The sequence below is a fragment of the Callorhinus ursinus genome, unplaced genomic scaffold (assembly GCF_003265705.2).
Source record: "Callorhinus ursinus isolate GAN/ISIS: 27379988/994484 unplaced genomic scaffold, GSC_fseal_2.0 scaffold18, whole genome shotgun sequence".
Taxonomy (NCBI): Eukaryota; Metazoa; Chordata; class Mammalia; order Carnivora; family Otariidae; genus Callorhinus; species Callorhinus ursinus.
Window position 1 is genome coordinate 27,874,810 of NW_027397080.1, and position 21,839 is coordinate 27,896,648.

General features: G+C 39.4%; 1 protein-coding gene across 4 annotated transcripts in view; it reads right to left on the minus strand.

The window, feature by feature from the left end:
- VPS13D (vacuolar protein sorting 13 homolog D) overlaps window positions 1-21,839 on the minus strand; it is a 241,022-nt gene that overhangs the window by 173,243 nt on the left and 45,940 nt on the right. For all 4 annotated transcript variants that reach the window (XM_025855733.2, XM_025855732.2, XM_073903327.1 and 1 more), the window contains exons 25-29: window positions 12,995-13,177; window positions 8,009-8,231; window positions 3,075-3,285; window positions 785-956; window positions 508-620 (exon numbers count right to left, since the gene is read on the minus strand). In XM_025855733.2, the coding sequence (XP_025711518.1) occupies window positions 508-620; window positions 785-956; window positions 3,075-3,285; window positions 8,009-8,231; window positions 12,995-13,177 (902 nt within the window). The remainder of the gene's footprint in view (window positions 1-507; window positions 621-784; window positions 957-3,074; window positions 3,286-8,008; window positions 8,232-12,994; window positions 13,178-21,839) is intronic.

Consider the following 21,839-nt stretch of genomic DNA (forward strand, 5'->3'; position numbering starts at 1 on the left):
TACAGTCACAGTACTGTAATAATGTCCTATGGTGACAGATGGTGGCTGCACTCGTGGTGAGCGCAGCAAAATGTACAGAGAAGCTGAATCACTATGTTGTACATGTGAAACTAACATAACGTTGTGTGTCAACTATACGATTTTTTTAAACTGTACCACCATAAAAAAAAAAAAAAAACAAAACCAATGCCAGTAGATTCTTGGGAAAGTTTTGCATAATTTCCACAGCTCTTTCCAATGCATCGGTTTCAGCATCAGGTGTGGAGGTCACTGAAACATCCTAATAACCTGTCTTTACTGATAAAGCAATGAATTTAAACTTTGAACAAGCACCATGTAGACCAACCAAAAAGCACTGTGCAGACCACCTCCAGTCGTGAACCACCATTCTGCAACCTCTGCTCTAGGCTAAAGCGAATTTCACTAAAGTGAAACATGTGTACTGTTTGCAATACTGTTACAGCCATGTCGGTCACTAGGCATAAACCAGTACCATGAGAGTCATACCTGGCTAAGGACCCGGTACTTTCTTTTCCTTTTGGATCTTTCAGCTCCAGACTTACATTCACCATATCGATGAGGAAGCACATGCACGTGTACACTTCTCCACTGAGAACAGTCTGCAAGAGGAAAATGCCAATCTGAAAAGGGGGTTAATATGTCAAGACAATAATCTGCTTGTTCCATTTCTCTCTGCAGGTGAGCTGGAGGGACCCACGCACGAAGTGGCCATCAGCTAGGACTGCAAGAGTTAAGTTATGGGACAGCACGAGGTCTCACTCACGTGAATTCTTGGGTCTTGTAAATCGTAAGGCCGCATAAATTCCTCTATGGGCTCTCCGAGGTTGTTCTCCAATAAACCGCGGATCAGCTTGTATTTGTACAAATCCAGGGAGCAGTGGACTGAGGAGAGGTTGCCGTGGATAGATATGTCTGGCACAGTATGACTTATTTCTCTGAGGAAAGAAAAAAAAGTCACTTTGGCAAACAATCAGTAACTTAACACTGACAAAGCTCACACCCAAACGTAAGAAAGAGCTAAAATGTACCCGCCTACATTATCCGTCAGTTCATTTCCAAATTCCAATAATAAAAATTTCATGTGGCTCCAAAGGAAGCACATGAGCACAACTGAGTGTCCTGCTTCAGCTACAAAAAGCCCCTTCTCTCTTAAAATAGGCATTTATAAAGTCCCCAAATCTGAGTTAGCTAAGTAATCTATTAATAAGGAAAAATCTCATGAGATTCAGGAAGAGCTTAAACATTACAGTTGGGGAGGCAATAAAGAAATGGCAGTCTCTTCATTTAACTCCAAATTTCATGATAACTACAGGCAAACACCAGAGTTTCATTCTGAACCTAGATGGGACATCAGGATAAAGTCTGAATCCGTTACTTGTCTCTGCTGAGATGGGCAGGAGTAAGGTTGAGACGCCCGGGTCAGGGGTTAGCATACCTCGTCCCCACACTGAAGAGCTCTTTTCCCCTACCCTCCCGGGGAGAAGTGGGCACCATGGATCCTGCAGACAGCATGCTCTGCGTATGTAAAGTAGAGGACGGGGTTTGAAAGTAGAGGAATGTAAAAAATTACTTTGCAGAGAAAAACCTATATATGATCAAGTAAAGAAAGAACAGTGATGCAAGCCACACAAAAAGCTGGAAAGGACTACCCGGCGCCCTCTCAGCTTCCTGTACCTGTGGTGCAAGCAGCTGAGAGGGTATCTCGTATTGAGTTACCACCACCTTATCGAGGCTAACAGTATAATCACCTGCAAATAAACACTGATGGAAGCGAAGAGAGTCAAGTTTACATAATCAGAGTAACAAAGCACATTTTTGGGGGGGAAAGCATTACTTGAAAAGAAAACAAAGTGTTCCATTTCTAAATAATGAAGCTCCTCCTAAGACTGCTAGGCCAGTAAAACCAGAGAGCCCATGCCAAGTGTAACTGAGTGCCAGCCAGGAAGCACTCAAATAACAAGTAAGAATGAAATGCAAAAATCCCAGAGAGAGCAGCTACACGGTGTCGTTAATCCAGAGAGAAACAAAAAATGGCATTAAATGGCTCGCCCAAACCCAAGAACCACGAAGGGAGTGGCCAAAGACGGATTAAAATCGCACGCCCCACAAGTAACAAACTGCTTGTCAAAATGCAGCAAACGAGAACATCTTCCATTACTTGACAGCCACGCCCCATCTTTGCCTGTAGTTGAAATGCAAGCGTTGCTGTTTCTCCAAAATGAATGCCCCAAACGGAGGGGCAATTGTACCTGGGGCGCAGCAGCTCCCAGCTGTGCGCATGGGCCAGGCCAGCGTGAGCACCGCCAAGGGACCTTGCTCACATGTACTGAGGCTCGGCCCTGAGACTCAGGTTCTGCAGGTCTCATGTCAGGTCTGGGAACATTTATATTCAAGACGTTTCCCAGACGATACCACGGAAGTAATGACAACTGAAGCAATGCTCTAATCTGCAGAAATGAGCACCCTGTGTTTGAGGCCAATGAAAAGGTAAATTAGAGTCAGCTCATTAGCCTTTATGGAGTACTTTCAGATTGCTTAATGGAGCAAAATGGGCAGAACTGCATCTCAACAGTTATTCTGATTAAATGGAGCTCCAGGGTAAGTAGCAACACCAGGTCCAGAATCTATTGTGCTTGGAACATATAACCCAAATGTCACCTCTTCCAAAATACTCTCCCTGCCATCACCACCTCCCTACGTCCACCAAAAGGCCATGCTACATTCATGCCCCTTCGTCTTTGTTTCCAAGGCCCCAGGGGCAATCCCGTAACACAGTTTATAACACTGAGTCAAACTCTAAATTAGAATCACCTTCTAATTTGCCTTCTTATAGCCCTATATCCACACAACATAAGCTCCATAAAGATAGGTTTTCCTTCCCATCACAGTAGGACTCACATCTAGTACCCAGCTGGGACTCAACAAACATTTGCCACACAGAAGAAATAAGTGAACATCACCTATTCTCTTCCAGACTTACCTTCATGGCACTGAATTCCAAGTGATTAAGATTCTACCTATGATAGACTATTATCCAGATGTAAACCACTCACTTGTCCAAATTCCTTTCCACCTGCAATTTCAGCCGACAGGGCTCAGTGAGGAGACTCCCTCCTGTCTGCCGCACGAAATAGGAAGGGAATACCAGATCTCCACTGCTGTCGTCTGAGGCCTTAGAATACTCTCGTGGGTGTCTCTCGGCAGCAAAGATGTCCATGTCTTGTAGGTCCACGACAATGCAGTCCAGCAGGCAGACGTGGTCTTCTACATGGACCCAAGGAAAGAGAGAGAATGAAGAAACTAAGACCCAGAAAGGACCGGCCCTGAACAAAACTAAAAAGCTAAACAAAGTTCTTCCTGTCTTTGGAAAATGTTCAGAACCGTCCACTTCAAAAACCTGAGTGTCCAAAGTCTCTACTCTGGCACCACGGCCTCCCTATGTCACGCTCCCTGTGCTAGACACTTCCTGTCTGCTCCCCTTCCACGTCACACGCATGTTGCTGTCCTGAGACATGAGCTGAACCTGAAGGATTTATGACCGACACGATTGGACAGCCATCCCTCCCAAGGATATCCTACAGGGCTCTCATTTGGGGGGCCGCAACCCAAAGGCTTACAAAGTTTTCCAGCACCGAAATTCTTTTCTCAAACAAATATGTAATCATTTCCACTACCACTGATCTCATCCAAACCACCATCATTCTGCCTGGCCCCCCAGAAACTCCCCTCCCATACACCTACACCATTCCCTCTGGCCCTCACAAAACCATTCTGCCCGCAAAATACCTGAGTAATCCTTAAAAAAATAAATGAGACCGTAACATTCTCTTCCTCCTACACTTTAATGATTATGCTTAATCCAAAGTTGTTTCTGTAAAACTCCCCCTAAATCCTTATAAAACCTTGCATAAGGCCACTGCCTACTTTTCCAACTTCCTCTCAAGCCATTCTGCCCCCTGCTCCTGAAGCCTCAGGCTCACTGGCCTTTGTCTCCCCAAAATTGCCAAGCCCTTTGCTATCTGAACAGCTTTACCTACGGCATCACCCTCCCCTCTCGATCTCAGCTGGGTCCTCTCTGTTCTTTCCTCCTGCCCCATTCCATCTTTTCTAGAACATCTCACTGCGTCCACATTTAGGGGCCTACTTGGCGCCTCTCTCATCCCCTACGCAGAGGGGCAGAGCCAAATTATAACATCAGCGTTCAGCCCATACTACACATGTCAGTTCTTCAGATTGAAAAGTCATTTGTGCAAATATTTTTAAAATACCTACTCTGCGCCAGTTACTTTTCTAAGTCCAGGACACTATTCTAGGATACAGCAGTGAACAGAACATACAACAATCTTTTCCCTCATGAAGCTTATATTCTAATATAAAATTGTAAATTTATAAATTCTCCACCAAATTAATCTATTTATTTAATATAATCCCAATCAAAATCCCAAAAGGGAATTTTGAGGTATGTGGCGGGGGGGGGGAACTTAACAAAATAATTCTGAGTTATTTTAAAAAATAATTAAGGGTATTTGTCCCATGGGATGATAAAACATGGGGAAGGTGTTTCTGAGTGTGTTATCAGAAGCGGAACACACAAAATAAAGTAACAATGGATCTAGCTATAAGGAAATTAAAGAGTTCTACAAGACATCATGAACAAAAAAGGCAAAGGAGAAATTGGAAAAAAACTGGAATATATTTGACAGATATTAGGGAAATAGCCCCACTTTATAAAGATTTGAAAATCTGTAAGAAAAGAATACACGAGTAGGAAAATTGGCAAGGAATGTGATACGCAATTTACTACAAAAAGAAATTCATCCCAGTATGTATATGAAAATATATCCACCCTCATTAATGATCAAACAAGTGCACATTAAAACACACACACACTAAATAAATACATACATACATACATACATACATACATACATACAGTGGTTATCGTTTACTATTTTGATAAATACGTGAAAGAGACAAAAGTGGAACTGATCTGGTAGAAGAGGGCAGGGGAGGGGGTAAAGGGTTTCAGAGATTCCCTAGGGTCATCATGGAACCCTAAGGACACACAGAGGAATTTGAAAACCACTGCTTTAATCCCATCTTAATCACAAACAAAGAAATTCCAGAAACAAACAGCGAATTGGAAAGAGAAATACTTTCTGGAGAGAGATTTTTCCATCAATCTCTATAACATCCCAAATCATTTCTCATAGGCATCCACCTACGCAGAAGGCTGGCCTTCCTCCTACTCATCACTGTTTTCACAGCAATGGCAGAAAGCAGCCAGTGTCAGGTGGCACCACGTGCGCACCCCCTCCATGCTCCATGCACATTACGTATAGAGACTGGTAGACGGTATCACTTAGGTTAAGGATTTGGACTCTGGGGTCAAACTGCCTAAGTTCATAGTCCAACTCTGCCACTTACTATCTGCACAACCCAGGGCAAGTTAAGCTACTTCATCTCTCTAAGTCTTTGTCTCTTCGGGTGTAAAATGAGGGTAAAAATAAAACTCTACAGGGGTGCTATGGGGTGAAATGCAATGATTTATGGAACAACATGCCATGATATACGGCACACAATAAGTGTTCAACAACCAGCACTGTGATGATGATTAGGATAATCTCATTTAATCATCAATCCAACCATAAGCCACTTTCATGTCACCTCTAGTACCACAAGGGACGACAGGGAGTAGTACCTAGTACCATTAGTCCTTGCATAGGACAAAAGACATGCAACAGCCTTCTCAGTGAGTGTCCCACATCTCTCAAAGCCTGATCACACTGGACAGATTTTTGTGGCGAATCACATTCTGTTTCCCTCTCTAACTTATCCTACCCATCACCTACCCAGAATACATTTAAAAACCAAAAGGCCAGGGGTGCCTGGTTGGCTCAGTGGGAGGAGCGTGCAACTCTTGATCTTGGGGTCCTGAGTTCAAGCCCCATGATGGGTGTAGAGATAACTTAAATTAAAAAATAAAAATAGGGGCGCCTGGGTGGCTCAGTCGGTTAAGCGTCCGACTCTTGATTTCAGCTCAGGTCGCGATCTCAGGGTCATAAGATCAAGCCCCAAGTCGGGCTCCGCACTGGGCATGGAGCCTGCTTAAATAAATTAAATAAAAAAAGATTAAAAAATAAAAACAAATTTAAAAACAAAACAAAAAGGCCAGACTACATCAACATAAAAAGCTTCTGCACAGCAAAGGAAACAACAAAACTAAAAGGCAACCTACTGAATGGGAGAATATATTGCAAATGACATACCTGATAAACGGTTAGTATAAGAACTTATACAACTCAACAAAACCCAAATAATCCAACTTAAGGATGGGCAGAAGACATGAACAGATACTTCCCCAAAGAAGATATCCAGATGGCCAACAGACACATGAAAAGATGCTCAACATCACTCATCATCAGGGAAATGCAAATCAAAACTACAATGAGCTATCACCTCATGCATGTCAGAATGGTTAAAATCAACAACACAGGAAACAATAGGTGTTGGCGAGGATTCGGAGAAAGGGGAACCCTCTTGCACTGCCAGTGGGAATGCAAACTGGTGCAGCCACTCGGGAACCAGTATGGAGGTTCCTCAAAAAATTAAAAATAGAACTACTCCACGATCCAGTAATCCCGCTACTGGGTATTTACTCCCAAATACAAAAACACTAATTCAAAGGGATACATGCGATGTTTATAGAGTATTTGCAATAGCCAAATTATGGTAGCAGTCCAAGTATCCATCAAGTGATGAATGGATAAAGAAGTGGTATATAGGGCTCCTGGGTGGCTCAGTCAGTTAAGCGTCTGCCTACAGCTCAGGTCATGAACCCAGGGTCCTAGGATCGAGCCCCGTGTCGGGCTCCCTGCTCAGCGGGGAATCTGTTTCTCCCTTCCCTCTGCCACTCCCCCTGCTTGTGCGCACTCTCTCTCTCGCGCATACAAAAATAAATAAATAAAATCTTTAAAAAAAAAAAAAAAGAGGTGGTATACACACACACACACACACACACACACAACAGAACATTACTCAGCCATAAAAAAGAATGAAATCTTGTCATTTGCAACAACATGGATGGAGCTAGAGAGTATTATGCTAAGTGAAATAAGTCAATCAGAGAAAGACAAATACCATATGATCTCATTCCTCTGTGGAATTTAAGAAACAAAACAAAGAAGCAAAGGAAAAAAGGGGGTAGGGAGGGAGAGAGAGAGAGACAAGCCAAGAACCAGACTCTTAACTACAGAGAACTGATGGTTATCAGAAGGGAGGTGGTAGGGGGATGGGTGAAATGGGTGATGGGGATGAAGAGAGAACTCGTCATGATGAGCACAGGGTGATTAAGAAGTGTTGAATCACTGTATTGTACACCTGAAACTAATATAACACTCTATGTTAACATACAAGAATTAAAACAAAAAATTTAATTCAATATAATTTAATTTTTAAAAAAACCCAAAAGGCCAAGATCAGGCTCTCATCTGGAATGACTAATTCTTAAATTCTAGAGAAGAACACCAATAACTGGATGGTTCCTGTCTTTGCAAAATTGTTACTTACAGTATCTCTGTTGTTACCTAATTCACACTAATATCTTTTAAGAGTTTTTTTTTTTTAGAATTAAATAGAATAATAATTAAGTAGAAAACAGTGTCTTGACAGTGACTTGCAAAGATGTGTCTAAGGATGCAGGAATCATTCTAGTTATACTATCATCATCTTGTGGCAACTACCTTGACCTAAAGGAAAAAGTCCTAAGAGACCATCTAAATCCCTTTATTCACACTGTGTCTTGCTAATTTACCTGTACTTTAGAAGTCACTGCTAAAATCTACATCCTAAGATTCTTAAGCTTTCCAAAGCAACATCAAAATCAGATTATCACTAAAGACCCACTACCACTCTGATGCATCCCCCTGAGGCACCTGCCACAGTCTCATGAACTCCCCACTCATGCAGCTTCTTTCTCCTCTTTTACCTGGACTACCAGAAACCTGGCTGGTGGAGGGCGCGGCTTGTTGCCCTTGCTGCTTGGTCGAGGTACTCGGCACAGACTCACTCCTCAGGACGCCTAGACTCATTCCAGCAGGAGGCATCATGAACAGCCCCTCGGAATACAATCCCTTCGGGTCCTCCGTGCTCGTCATTTTCCTCATACTGTGTTTGGGGGTACCCGTTGGGGATGCTGAAGGCACAGATTCCTGGGAAGAAATAAAATAAAACTAGAAGGCAGGAACAGGAGTGACTGCATCTTTACTCTCAGTCCTGAAAGTCCTACTCTAGTTTCTGGGCTCTTCAAAGACTCTGTGACACTTGGCACTTCCCAAGCCCCCCAAATCCCATAAACAAAAGGGTAACAGGGTCATGACATTTCCTGTCACATGTAATTATTTGCAGAGATGTTACTTATAATTCAACACCTGTTGAAAACTACAGCAATCTTGCAGGAATATAATTATTTGTTGGCTTAAGACGCTAACTGTTGGTGGTTTAGTCTAGGTCAAACACAGTGAAAGCAGACCTCTCGGCCCTATGATGTGTGTTGTTGCTTTGCTGAAGGGGAGGGGCTTATTATTCTAAGAAAATGTATCTACAGCAATATGGTTCCAATGGAATGAAGCCATGGTTGCGTCTGCACTTCCTAGAGGTCACTCCTTTGGGCTTACATGTCTTATCTCTTTAAGTAACTGTGCAAATGAAAACAAAATGGAAAACACAGGAGGCTGGCCATTCCTATTATGTTTCTGTTCAAGGGCATAAAAATTCAGGGCAAATACGGAGTAACATAAATTCTGTAATTCTACTGAAAACAATACACGCTTTTCTTACATACTTAGTACTTTCAGTTCATTGCTAACAGGGGAAATCTTCTTCACCCGAATGATTCCATAACTGACTTTTAAACTTGACCCAAGCCTCCGTGCTACCTATCTGCAGGGCTTCACCACCATCGACCCACTTTCACAGGGATGTTGGGGGAAGGGGAAGAACGGGTTTCCTGCCCATATTGCCCTATGTGTTTACTCATCTCAGCATTTGAAAAGGAGATGGTAACACTGTTCTCCTTCCCAGTTATCTTGAGTACAGTGATTTACAAGTAACGGTGGAAAAAAAAAAACAAAACACACCAGAAAACAGTTCTTACTTTCCACATTTTTTGGAAGGCAAATTGCTAGGTAAATGCTCTTATTTAAATATTTCGACATTAAAAGCCTTCCCCCTTGCTTAGTTTATTTAAACTCTAGAGAGTAGTTGTTGCTCTTTGACTTGATTCATCTCTACATCCTCTCTGTAGTTGGTTTAAATAAATCAATGGCTTGAGGAGATTAACTCAAAGCTTTTGAAAGGCTGACACAGAAATTATGGTTTAAGCTCGAGTTGTGGTTGAGAAGAATGAAAGGAAACGCATATGTAAAAAATCCAAGCCTGCACTCATTAAGACATGGATTTGTGTAAAACAATCCCAAACACACTGGAGTCGGGGAACTCAAAGGCAAATAACCCCTCCATGAGCTTTGATTTCAGGATTATTTCCTGTTCTTTAACCACTGGAATGCACACTAGACAAACCTCACACATGCAAATACATTAAAGGGAAAATGTAAATGCAAAGTGATTTTTGGTGAAGAAAGTAATTCTTCACTTCATCTAGACCAACTGAGCTTGACTATGCCTGTGGAGACGTGAGCTCCACAGATAGGTTTATCTGATCACAAAGACTTCACCAAGCGACACACTCCAAGCAGCCCTTATGGAATTCTACAGAACAATCACTTGCATGTAACAAGATAAAAGTTTTTCTAGGATTTAAGGAAGTCAGATCATCAAGATATTACTGCCTAAAGCCAAAAAAACAAAAGAAGTTTCCTTTATGGTCCTTAAGAAGGCCTTCTCTACACAGGAGGGAAGTGACTCATCAAAGGGACAAAAAGGTGATAAGCAGGCTTTCCCAAGTAATGTGGTAAAGAGTTAGTTTTTCAAAGTTTTCTTTTTAAAGTATATGAATGTGAATTGACTGCTGAATCCCATAAGGTTTTTCAGAATAACCAGGAGGCAAAAAGTATATTATACCTTGAAGAAAAAGCGATCCGTGTATGCACTGCCACTTAAAATCAAATCCTCAAAAACAAATATAGGAAAAGTCTTTCATTAAAATGTCGCAAACTATATGCTGTTATTTGGCTTAGTTAACAAAACAGAAACTCATGTGCAAAAATTTCTTCCAATATTTTGTCAATTCTTAGAAGCTAACATCTGAGTTAGCTCACGAGCCCATATGCAGATATAACCGATACAGAACACCACCAGTCCTTTACCTTTTTAGGAAGGGTAGAGAAACAAAAATGGTATTATTCAACCTGATCACCTATTCTGGTTCTAGCTGATTTCTTCCTAAAAAATTTAGTCCTCAAAACAAAGATTTACCACAAACACAGATATCCTGAAGAACTTACTGTTGGCTCAAAAGACCGCTCCAAAGAAGGGATTCCACTCTCCCTTGGGCAGTGACAGCAGGAGAGCTGGAACAAGATGTTGGAACAGAGTGTCCCCAGGTGACAGTGAGGACAGCCCTCATGTGCAAACACCAAGTTCTGATACATTTGTTTAATATCTAGTCATGTTGGGGCACCTGGGTGGCTCAGTCGGTTAAGCGTCTGCCTTCGGATCAAGTTATGATCCTGGGGTCCTGGGATCGAGTCCCACACGTTGCGCTCCCAGCTCAGCGGGGAATCTGCTTCTCTGTCTCCTTCTGCCACCCTCCCCCCCAGCTCATGTGCTCTCTCTCTGCTCTTTCTCTCAAATAAATAAAATCTTTTTTAAAAAATCTAGTCATATTAACTATAAATACCTCACACTAAGAAAATTTTAGAAGCGAGAACTTTTAGAAGCAGGTACCAATCTTTCTTTTCACAAATGGATCTTTCTTTTATGTTCTTTAAGACTCCGGTCAGTGAACAGTAAAATGCTTCTCTCTCAACTGTGAAAACAGACTTTCTTCATTAAGACCCAGGTTACTAGTACTCTACTAGGCCTGCTGTGAAAGACCAGTAGAGACTGATTTTATTTTTACTCTCTTAAAAACCATACCTAAGTGGAAGACTATATCTCCCTATCAAGGCAGGGAAGGCCTATCATTCCCACAGGAGGTCTTCCTACAGTGAGGTCAACAAGCGAGTTCTCAATCCTCAGCTCTGCCTGAAGGCCCATCTACAAAGCTATGCGGTAAACATGGTGGCGCTCTGCCCTCCAACGCTGAGCACTGCTGCTCTGGCGTCACCCTCTGCTCTGATCACTGCATCTGATTTCTCTGAGTGACTACAAGTGGGGTGATACATGGACAACCCACCCCTCAACCCCTCGTCCAAACACCCTCGCTCCGGCAAGGTTAGGACACACAAACATGGCTGCCGTGTTCTTGCTGTCTGTCTGCACCCTTCTTACTCTACCCGCTCCCACTCGCTGAATCAAGTATTTTCAGCTCAGGATGTGTAGCTTAGTAAGAGTGAATAAATGGATGAGTGAGAAGTAAAACAAATGAAGAAAACTATGGAGACAGTAATTTGAAAACAAAATTATTTGAGTTTAGGCATTACCAACATAAGTCTCCTGTTACTCTCTGAACCAAGCTGAGGTCCTTGGCAAAGTCCTGGTAAGACCTAGCACCCTACTCACACTTTTCCATTTTCTTTTCTTTCTACACCTAGAGAGGCAAACAGTAACTGCTCAAATTTATATCTTTTCTGTGATCATCTTTGGAGTTCTTCCCTCGAAATTATTTTCATGAACTCAGCCACACCCTTTAGAAAATTCAAAAGAGTTACAGCGATGCAGGCCAGGGCCTGTAAGGCACATCACAGGGACAGCCTTCCCCAGTTACTCTCCCCACACAGGCCTAACCGTAATAGTGGGAGGTGAAGGCGTACCACAGGTAAGAGTGTATGGAAGGCAGACACACCAAGTCTGAGGCCCATGCTGTACTTGGGACTAGTTGTATTATCCAAAAGAAATGACCTACCCTATCTAAGTCTCAATATCTTTAGCTCGAAAAATGGGGTTAACAAAACCAGATACCCCCTTAGGTTGCTAAGGAGAAAAAAAAATGGACAAATATGTAAAGAACTTAAGCACTGGCTAATATATATGAAGCATCCAACAAATGTTGGCTATTTACTGCTATTGTTGCCAGTCGTAAGAGCTCATAATGAAATCTTCCATACCTCTTCCTTCAAAGGCTCCCTCCCTATGTTACTAGCTATTAGACTAAAGATGGGCATAACTAGCTGGGAATTTCAGTAAGTGCTTTTCTAACAAGTTAAAATGAATTTGTTCTCAATAAGCAAATATACTGCAAAGCTGCCGTGGAAACCAGCAAGGCTCTGTTAAAACATACACCCAGAACAACAAGACCTGGTCCCAAGTTCCAACAGCGTTAGTCTCCTGGACTACAGAAATGGGTGGGAGGGGCTCGTGAGACCAGCTCCAGCGCCAAGTCTGTGATTTACTACATGAATGCAAGTGAAAGCAATAATCTTCAGCCCAGTTACCTCTAAACATTGTCATAAGAAATAAGTAAGTGCTAAAGTAGTTTTAAACTGTGAAGCCACATACTGTATAAAGTTTTATTATGAAGATATGAACGGCTTCAGATAAACCATGGGCCAAATCCCATCTTCTGAAAAAAAAAATAGGTCATGTAAAAAGTTGATCATTTATAAGGTCAGCCTGTGAGAAAAGCATTATACAGACAGAAGGTTCGTTCTGTTGGTTGTTTGCATACAACTGGTAAAGGTTGTAATTTACACTACCTCTATGAAAAGGCTAATTGAAATGTCAAAAAAAATTGTTCCAGCTGCATACACCACAAAAGTAACAGCAGTTACAAGTCACCTTGTGGCAACATATGAAATCTTCAACTGGCGCTCAAACAGTTGGACTGAAAAGGGAATGGATATCGATTGCTCACCTTATCTTGTAAGGAAAAGGTCCCAGGAAAACCAGCAAAGAGAAACTTGTTCTTGACCTTCAACTTCCCCAAATTTGCTACAATCAGATTATTTGATCTGGAACTTTCAGGGATAAGGAGAACAGGAGCACCCGCCTCAATATCCAGGAGAACCCGTGAACAGCGCTGGGCTTGATCTCTCACCTGAAACAGTAAGAAAAATTAACTCAGAGGCTCAATCAATGCCCTAATTTTACAATCAAATAGCTCCTGGTTCCCAAAAGTTCCATGAATTCATAATTCTAAAACAACTAAAATCACACAGAGTATATTCTAATAGCACCATGTACTTACACTAGAAATCGATAACAAGATAATGGAAAACCCCCAAATATTTGGAAAGTAGACTACACACTTAATAACCCAAGGGTCAAAGAAAAAAATCACAAAGGAAACAGAAAAATCTTTTGACCTAACTGATAAAGAAAATGTAGCATATTCAAATTTGTGGGACACACTTAAGACAGTACTTAATGAAAAACGTGTAGTATAGTATTAAATGCTTAAAGAATAAAGATTAAAATCAGTGATCAAAGTATAAGAAGCTAGAAAAAGGAAAAGCAAAATGAATCTAAGTAAGTAGAAGAGGAAAAAATAGTATAAAGCAAAAATCAGTTATTTAGAAAACAGATAAATAATTCTTAAAAATCAATTAAGTATTTATACAACACAATACCCAACAACCACAGAATATACATTCTTTCCAAGTATACATGGCATACTCATTGAGAATACGCCTGGGCCATAACACAGGCTTCAATAAGTTAATTATTTGAAAAGACTGATAAACCGACAAACCTCTAGCTATAGGAATCAAGAAAACAGGAAGAAAACAAAAACTGCCACTATCAGGAAGGAGTGCGGGACATTGCTACACAACTTACAAAAAGAATTTTTTAAAGATTTTATTTATTCATTTGAGTGGGGGTGGGGGGAGAGGGAGAGAGCATGAGTGAGTGGGAGGGGCAGAGGGAAAGGGAGAAGCAGGCTCCCTGCTGAGCAGGGAGCCCAACTGGGGGGGGCCTCAATCCCCGGACCTGGGGATCATGACCTGAGCCAAAGGCAGGTGCTTAACCAACTGAGTCATTCGGGCACCCCCAGAACCTACAAATATTAAAAAGATAAGGGAACTTATGAACAACTTCATGCCAACAAACTGACAATTTAGATGAACTGGAGAGATTCCTTAAAAAACACAAGCACAAACTATCTTCGGTTAACATCACATTTTCAGAAGGTTTTCCCCCTAAGATAAGGAACCAGGCAAGGGTAACACCTCTCACCACTTCTATTCAACATGCTGAAGTCCTAGTCTGTGCAAAAAGACCTACAGGTTGGAAAGGAAAAAATATAACTCTCTTATTCCAAACAACATAATCACCTATGTAGAAAATCCCAAAGAATCGAAAGGAACTAGAATAAGTTCAGCAAGATTGAAGGATAAAAGGTTAACATGTTGATATACGAAAGTTAATTCTATTTGTCCCACTTTCAATAAATAATTGGACATTGAAATTTTTTTAAAAATTGATTTTATAATAGCATCAAAATTTCAAATACCTAGGGATCAGTTTAACAAAAGATGTGTAAGACCAGTATACCCAAAACTGTAACACAGTACCGAAACTGAAGACCTAATTAAATGGAGAGATATATCATACGTGAGGATCCAAAGACTCAATATTATTAAGATGTTGATTCTCCAGCTATATAGATTCAGTGCAATCCCAATCAAAATCCCAGCAGAGATTTTATTGTAGAAAGACAAGCTGATTCTAAAATTTGTATGGAAAAGCAGAGGTCCTGAAGTTTTGAAAAAGAACAAAGTTGGAGGACTTATACTACCCAATTTCAAGACACACTATAAAGTGGCAGTAGTTAAGACAAGATGGTATTGGCATACATTTAAATATAAATCAATGGAACAGAACAGAAAGAAATACATACGTGCCTATACGGTCGATTGTTTCTCAACAGATGTGCCAAGATAATACAATGGGAAATGAAGAGTCTAGATATGTACATGGGAAAAAAAAAACACTCAACCCTCACTTCACAAAATACACAAAAATTAACTCAAGGAGCACCTGGATGGCGTGCAGTAGAGCATGCAACTCGACCTCAGGGTTGTGAGTTCAAGCCCCACGATGGGTGTAGAGATTACTTTAAAAAATAAAAATATTTAAAAATAATTTACTCAAAATAGAAGATATCTAAAATTATAAAACTTCTAATAGAGTACATAGGAGAAAATTTTCGCCACCTAGTGGTCGACAAAGACTCCTTTGACAAAACAGAAACAGTACTAAACATAAAAGAAAAAAATTAGACTTCATCAAAATGAAAAACTTCTGCTTTTCAAAGAACAGTGTCAGGAAAATGGGAAAAAAGCCATAGACAGGGAGAAAATATTCACAACACATATATCAAAGGGGTTGTATCCAGAATATACAAAGAAAGAAATAATATCAATTCTACACAAACTCTTCTGAAATTAGAAAAAGAAAACACTTCCAATTCATTCCACAAGGACAGCATTGCCCCATTACCAAAACCAGAAAAGGCACTATCTTCTATTCCAGAAAAGAAAACTACAAACTAATATCCCTCAGGAACACAGATACAAAAATCCATATCAAATCAAGAAAACTGTAAAAAAATCCACAGACAGTAGATAAGTGACTGTATTCCAATAAAACTTTATGTATGTGTGTATGTACGTGTATATTCTCACAGGCCATAGTTTGCCAACCCCGAGAATAACTGAATGCTTTTCCCTCACGACTGGAAACAAGGTGAGGATGCCTGCTCTCACCCCTTCTATTCAACATTGCACTGGAAGTCCTAGACAGTGTAGCAACAGAAGAAAAAGAGATGAAAGGCATACAGATTGAAAAGGAAAAAGTAAAACTCTATTCACAGACAACACGATCATCTATGTAAAAAATCCTACAGAATCTCCACAAAGTAACTGGAACTGGTAAGTCTATCTAGCAAAGTTGCAGGGTGCAAGGTCAGTGTATAAAACTCAATTGTATCTCTATGTACAGTCTACAGAGATTTGGAAATTGAAATTTTTAAAATATCACAACAGCATCAAAAATATAAAAGGTCTAGGGACCAGTTTAATAAAAGATGCGTAAGACCAGTACACTCAAAACTACAGACACTGCTGAGAGAAACTGAAGACCTAAATAAATGGAGAGGGGTGCCTGGGTGGCTCAGTTGGTTAAGCGACTGCCTTCGGCTCAGGTCATGATCCTGGAGTCTCGGGATTGAGTCCCACATCGGGCTCCCTGCTTGGCGGGGAGTCTGCTTCTCCTTCTGACCCTCCCTGCTCTCATGCTCTCTCTCATTCTCTCTAATAAATAAAATCTTTAAAAAAAATAAAAAATACATGGAGAAATATGCCACACTCAAACAAAAGACTCAACAGTACAAAGATGTCAATTCTCCAAAAGTTGACCTACAGATTCAACACGATCCCAATCAAAATTTCAGCAGGCTTTATTATAGAAACTGACATGCTGATTCCAAAATCCACATGAAAAACCAAAGAATCTAGAATAGCAAAAACAATTTTTTAAACTTTTTTTTAATGATTTTTGTTTTGTTTTTTTTTTTTTTAAAGGAGGCCCCCATGCCCACTGTGGAGCCCAAACTCACAATGCAGAGATCAAGAGTCGCATGCTCTTGGCAGGTGCCCCTAGCCAGAACAATTCTGAAGACAGTTCCTTATAAAGTTAACCACACAGTTACCACATGATGCAGCAATTCCTCTCTTAGGTATTTACTTAAGAGAAATGAAAATGTACGTTCACACAAAGATTTCAACACAAATGTTCCCAGTTTTATTCATAATAGCCAAAAACTTGAAACTACCCAAATGTACATTAAATGGGTGAATAGATAAACAAATTGTATTACATTCAACGAATAGAATACTACTTGGCAATAAAAAGAAATCACACTGCTGCTACTTGCAACAATATGGATGGATCTCAAGAGCATAATGCTAAGTGAAAAAAGCCAGACACAACTATGATGTATGATTTCATTTATAGAAAATTCTAAAAAAGAAAAAAAAAAGGCAAAACTATTCTGAAGGAAAACAGACCAATGGCTGCCAGGACTCAGGGATTAGGAGACTGTTTGCCTAGGGAAGCTAGGAAACTTTGTGGATAACAGAAATGTTCTAAAAATCTGGATGTGACTGGGGTTATAACACTACATAATTGTTAAAACTCATTGAATTGTACTCTTAAAATTGCTTAATTTTACTGTAAGCAAATTATACCACAACAAAGGCGACAAAAAGTATAATACACTAATATAATGAAATGTTTCTCATATATTGATCAGTTAAAAATACAGATTATAAAAGTGAGAACACGACAGTCTTAATTTTCTACTTATTCATATTTTTATTGATTTTTGTGTTACCTATAAAAAACATTTATTACTTAAAAAAATATATAGCCTTTATAATATAAAAAAGCTCTTCTTTCTTTGGTGTTAAGCATATAAGTAGGAGAATTTACAACACAATAAATAGCGTTTTCACTTTCTAACTGTAGTGGATGATTTGTTGGTATTGTCTACCCACAACTACTGCCTGTTTGCTTTGTTCTTTGAGTAAATTCTAGATTTACAAATTAACTCATATTCACTGTAGAAAACTTAGAAGGGAAAGACAAACAAATAGAAGAAATCTGATATCATGCATAACCTCACCTCCAGAGATAAAGACTGTCACCATTTTGGCAGGTTAGTGTAGGCACTCAGAATGGGAGCTCTGAAGCCTGACTACCTGAGTGGAATCCCCATCCTGGCCACTTAGAAGCTTGGCGAGCCTGGGTAACTTGTTAGGTCTCTGGGTCTCACTTTCCTTACCTGTAAACTGGGAGGAATCATAGGCCCTACCTTCAAGAGCTGTTTTAAGGATGAAATGACACCACTCACCTCAGCACGTAGAAGCAATCATCCAGTAGCGTACAATTCTATTTTATAAAGTTCAATGCATCAAGGGGCAGATTCAAAAGTAATACACTAATACTGCATAACTCTTACTTTTCTAACACACCTTAATAGTTACATATTACATGTTTCCCCATTAAGAGAAAAGCTGAATCATGAGTTAGCCAGAGTTCCAGACAAGCAGAGCTAAGAATTACCATTTCCTCGCTGATAAAATGGCAATAACGCACCTGGCCCACCACTCCCTCACTGGCTATAATCATAACTAATTATTTTTTTTTCCTGGGTTATATCATCTCACTAAAACATGAGCTCCATTAAGGCAATGACCTCGTCTTTCTTGTTTTCCATTACGTTCCTAGCACCTGGCAAACTGTATGGCAGATCATTTGTCAATGAACAGTCACTAAATAATTCACAGAAATGAACAAACATGGTTGTCATAAGGATCAAAGGAGGTAATATTGTGAAAGCTCCAAAGCATCATTAATATATTATTAAGCAAATGTACAGCATACTTATTTTTGTATCTCCATTTTCCTCCCAATAACTGAGTCAAAAGAAGAACAGCAAGAAAAATAACTCACTGCTGGTGGAACAACTTATACTGGCAACACCCAGACTCTAGATTCTTGTACCAAGATTTTGAAACTGCAATACCACAGCTTGGCTGTACCAAAAATCTGAACTCCCAGTTGTTCAGTGAATAAAGAAGTTTAACAAATAAAAGAACATGTAAATCAGAAGATGCAGGAAAACCATTATTACACTTCTGGGATAAAAAATAAATTCATACTTGGCCCAGTCGAGGTACATGATACTCTTACAATTTCAAACAATAAGATTAAAAAGAAACATCAAGTCCTATTCGATCATTATTTACAGACACCAGAAAATACAGGAATAAAAATCTGGCTACAAGTCAAAGATAGAGGATACCACCTGTCACCAGGAGAAAGGTATTTAAATTTCAAAATAGCCTCAATTTTACCAGCAAATAAAAGTAGGTCTTTAGCTCTCCCCATAAATCTAAGTAAAGCAAAATCTTAAACATATATAATTCAAACAGCTAGGATCAAAGATCTTGAGAAGATCAGCTTTTCTTTGGAGCTCACACACTTAGCACTGTTCAAAACAGAAGATCACTCCTTTACCGTCTACCTGTCTTACCTAACTTGATATAGCAAAAACTTTGAAGACTTACCTGTTTAATTTCTGCTTAACCCAGGAAATTAAACCCAATTGCACACTAAAGAACACTGTCTCACTTCCTACCCCTAGTGACTCCTCACAGTAACACTGCTGCTTAAACCACACAGGTGCAAATAATCATTTTAAGGGTACATAATTCTAATAGACAACATTTATTAAAAGTATCAAATTGAGAGTCACAAAACTGTTCATCACTATGACCAAACAGTCATTTACAGGATTTAATACCATAAAAATAATACAAAAAATGGAAAAGAAAACAAAAAAAAACTAGGTACACAATGCTATTCACAGAAGCATTAGTCATAAGAATGAAAAACTAGAAGCAATTTAAATGTTAAAAAACAAGGAAATGGTTAAGTAAACTGACTTGATGGATTATACAATTATTAAATAGGATCACTATGAAAAATGCAAAGCGAAATGGAAACAGATTATGAAAAAAGGTTAACATGATGGCTTTCAAAAGTGTATGCATAAAATTAACACACTTTACGTTACTGTATGTACTGTATGCTATTCCTCGATTTAAATGTTTTTTTTTAAAAAAGCATAGGTAGGTGGAATTAAAATTTTAAAAATTATTTTAAAAATAAGAAGTAAAAATAAAAGGCATAAGTAGACCGTAAGTGGAATAATGCCATTTTACATCATTATTGGCTCAAAATAAAAAGGTTAACGAGTGTTGGATATGAATTAAAGGATATGAATTCATACAAATATGAATTAAAAGGAATTTTTATACATTGCCAATGGGAATGTATAATGGTTTCGGGAAAACAATCTGGCACTATCTTGTAAAGATAAACATATGCATACCCCATGGCCCAGAAATCCTGCTCGGAGAAAATCTTACACGTGTGCACTAAGAGAGACATAGTACACAAGAGCAAAACACGTAAACAACCAAATGTTCAACAGGAAAATGGATAAATCTGTGCTACACGCAATGAACTACAACAGTGAAATTAAATGAAAGGCCATCATGTGTAACAACCTGAATGTATCTAACTAAATGAAAATGAAAAAAAAAAAGCAAGGAACAGAACATTAAACACAGCTTAATGGCATTTTTATAAAGATCAAAACAAATGAAATAAGATATTATATGGGAACTTTTTTTTAAGGGACCATAAGACCCAAAAATCAGGAGAACAGTTACCTAAGGAGTTGACAGGAAATAAGATGGGGAAGGAACACGTGCAGCAGCATTAGCAATGTTTTAATTCTTATTTATTTCCTGAATGTTCATTTTATTATCATACTTTGAAACTGACATGCTACCGATATTCTTTTATATGTGTCAAATAATAAATTTGTTTTAAAAGTTTCTAAAAAGAAAAAAGGTTACATATTCTATCATTACAACCATGGAAACATGCATAGGGAGAAATTTTTTTTTTTTTAAAGATTTTATTTATTTATTTGAGAGAGAATGAGAGATAGAGAGCACGAGAGGGAAGAGGGTCAGAGGGAGAAGCAGACTCCCCGCCGAGCAAGGAGCCCGATGTGGGACTCGATCCCAGGACTCCAGGATCATGACCTGAGCCCAAGGCAGTCGCTTAACCAACTGAGCCACCCAGGCGCCCATATAGGGAGAAATTTAAAAAACAATGAAAACAAATTAAAATATACCTGGGGTACTAGGACACTGATAAGACTGATCCTTTTTTCCCAAATTCCCTATAATTTGACTGTACTTTTATATAGAGATATATATCTATATGTATATAGATAAATATATTTTTTTTAAACTAAGTAGGCTCCACACCCAGTGTGGAGCCCAACATGGGGCTTGGACTCACAACCCTGAGACCTGAGCTGAGATCAAAAGTTGGAGGCTTAACCGACTGAGCCACCTAGGCGCCCCTGTGCTTTTATATTTTTAAAAAAATATATTCTCTCAAAGATATACAGGAAACTGGTAACATTGATTATTTCCAGGGAAAGAAACTGGGTGGTTGAGGAAAAGTAATTGAGAAGGAGACTTTTCTCCAAATGTCCTTTTACTTTGATTCTATATTAAATCAATATGAAACATTCAAAAAATTTAAATAAAGTTAGACTTTTTAAATGTTGTCACTATAAAGACGGTCAGTCTTTATTTAATTATAATCTTTTACCTAATGAAGCTTAAAAATAAATAAGTTTTACAAAGGACTGCATTGTAAACGTTTTCTGTGGTTCCCAAACTCTGTGCCAAGACACCACAAGACGCTGCCACACACGTGCGTGCTGCCAGGACATTTCAAATTTTTGAGGCAAACACATCATTTGTTAGACACTGCACATACTAGACTGAGGTAGTTCACATTCAACGTTAGATCATGCTACATTCCTTTCAATGATGTCACATCTTCGCGAAACTGGGTCTTTGGCAGTAGCTGTGATAAAAAGCAAGGGCCGTAAGACAATGAATGAGAGCTGCCGTGTCTAGCTTGTCCCAAGTCTGAGAAGCTGTACGGTGCCGAGGGGGCGCTTGCATCCCTGCTAGCAAGTAATTTATTTACAAATGAAATAAAAATATTAGTCTTTCACTTATGTATTATTTTTTTAAACAGCTACTGAGTCATTAGGACATGTGTACGTACTTGTTTAGACTTTACTATTTTTTAAA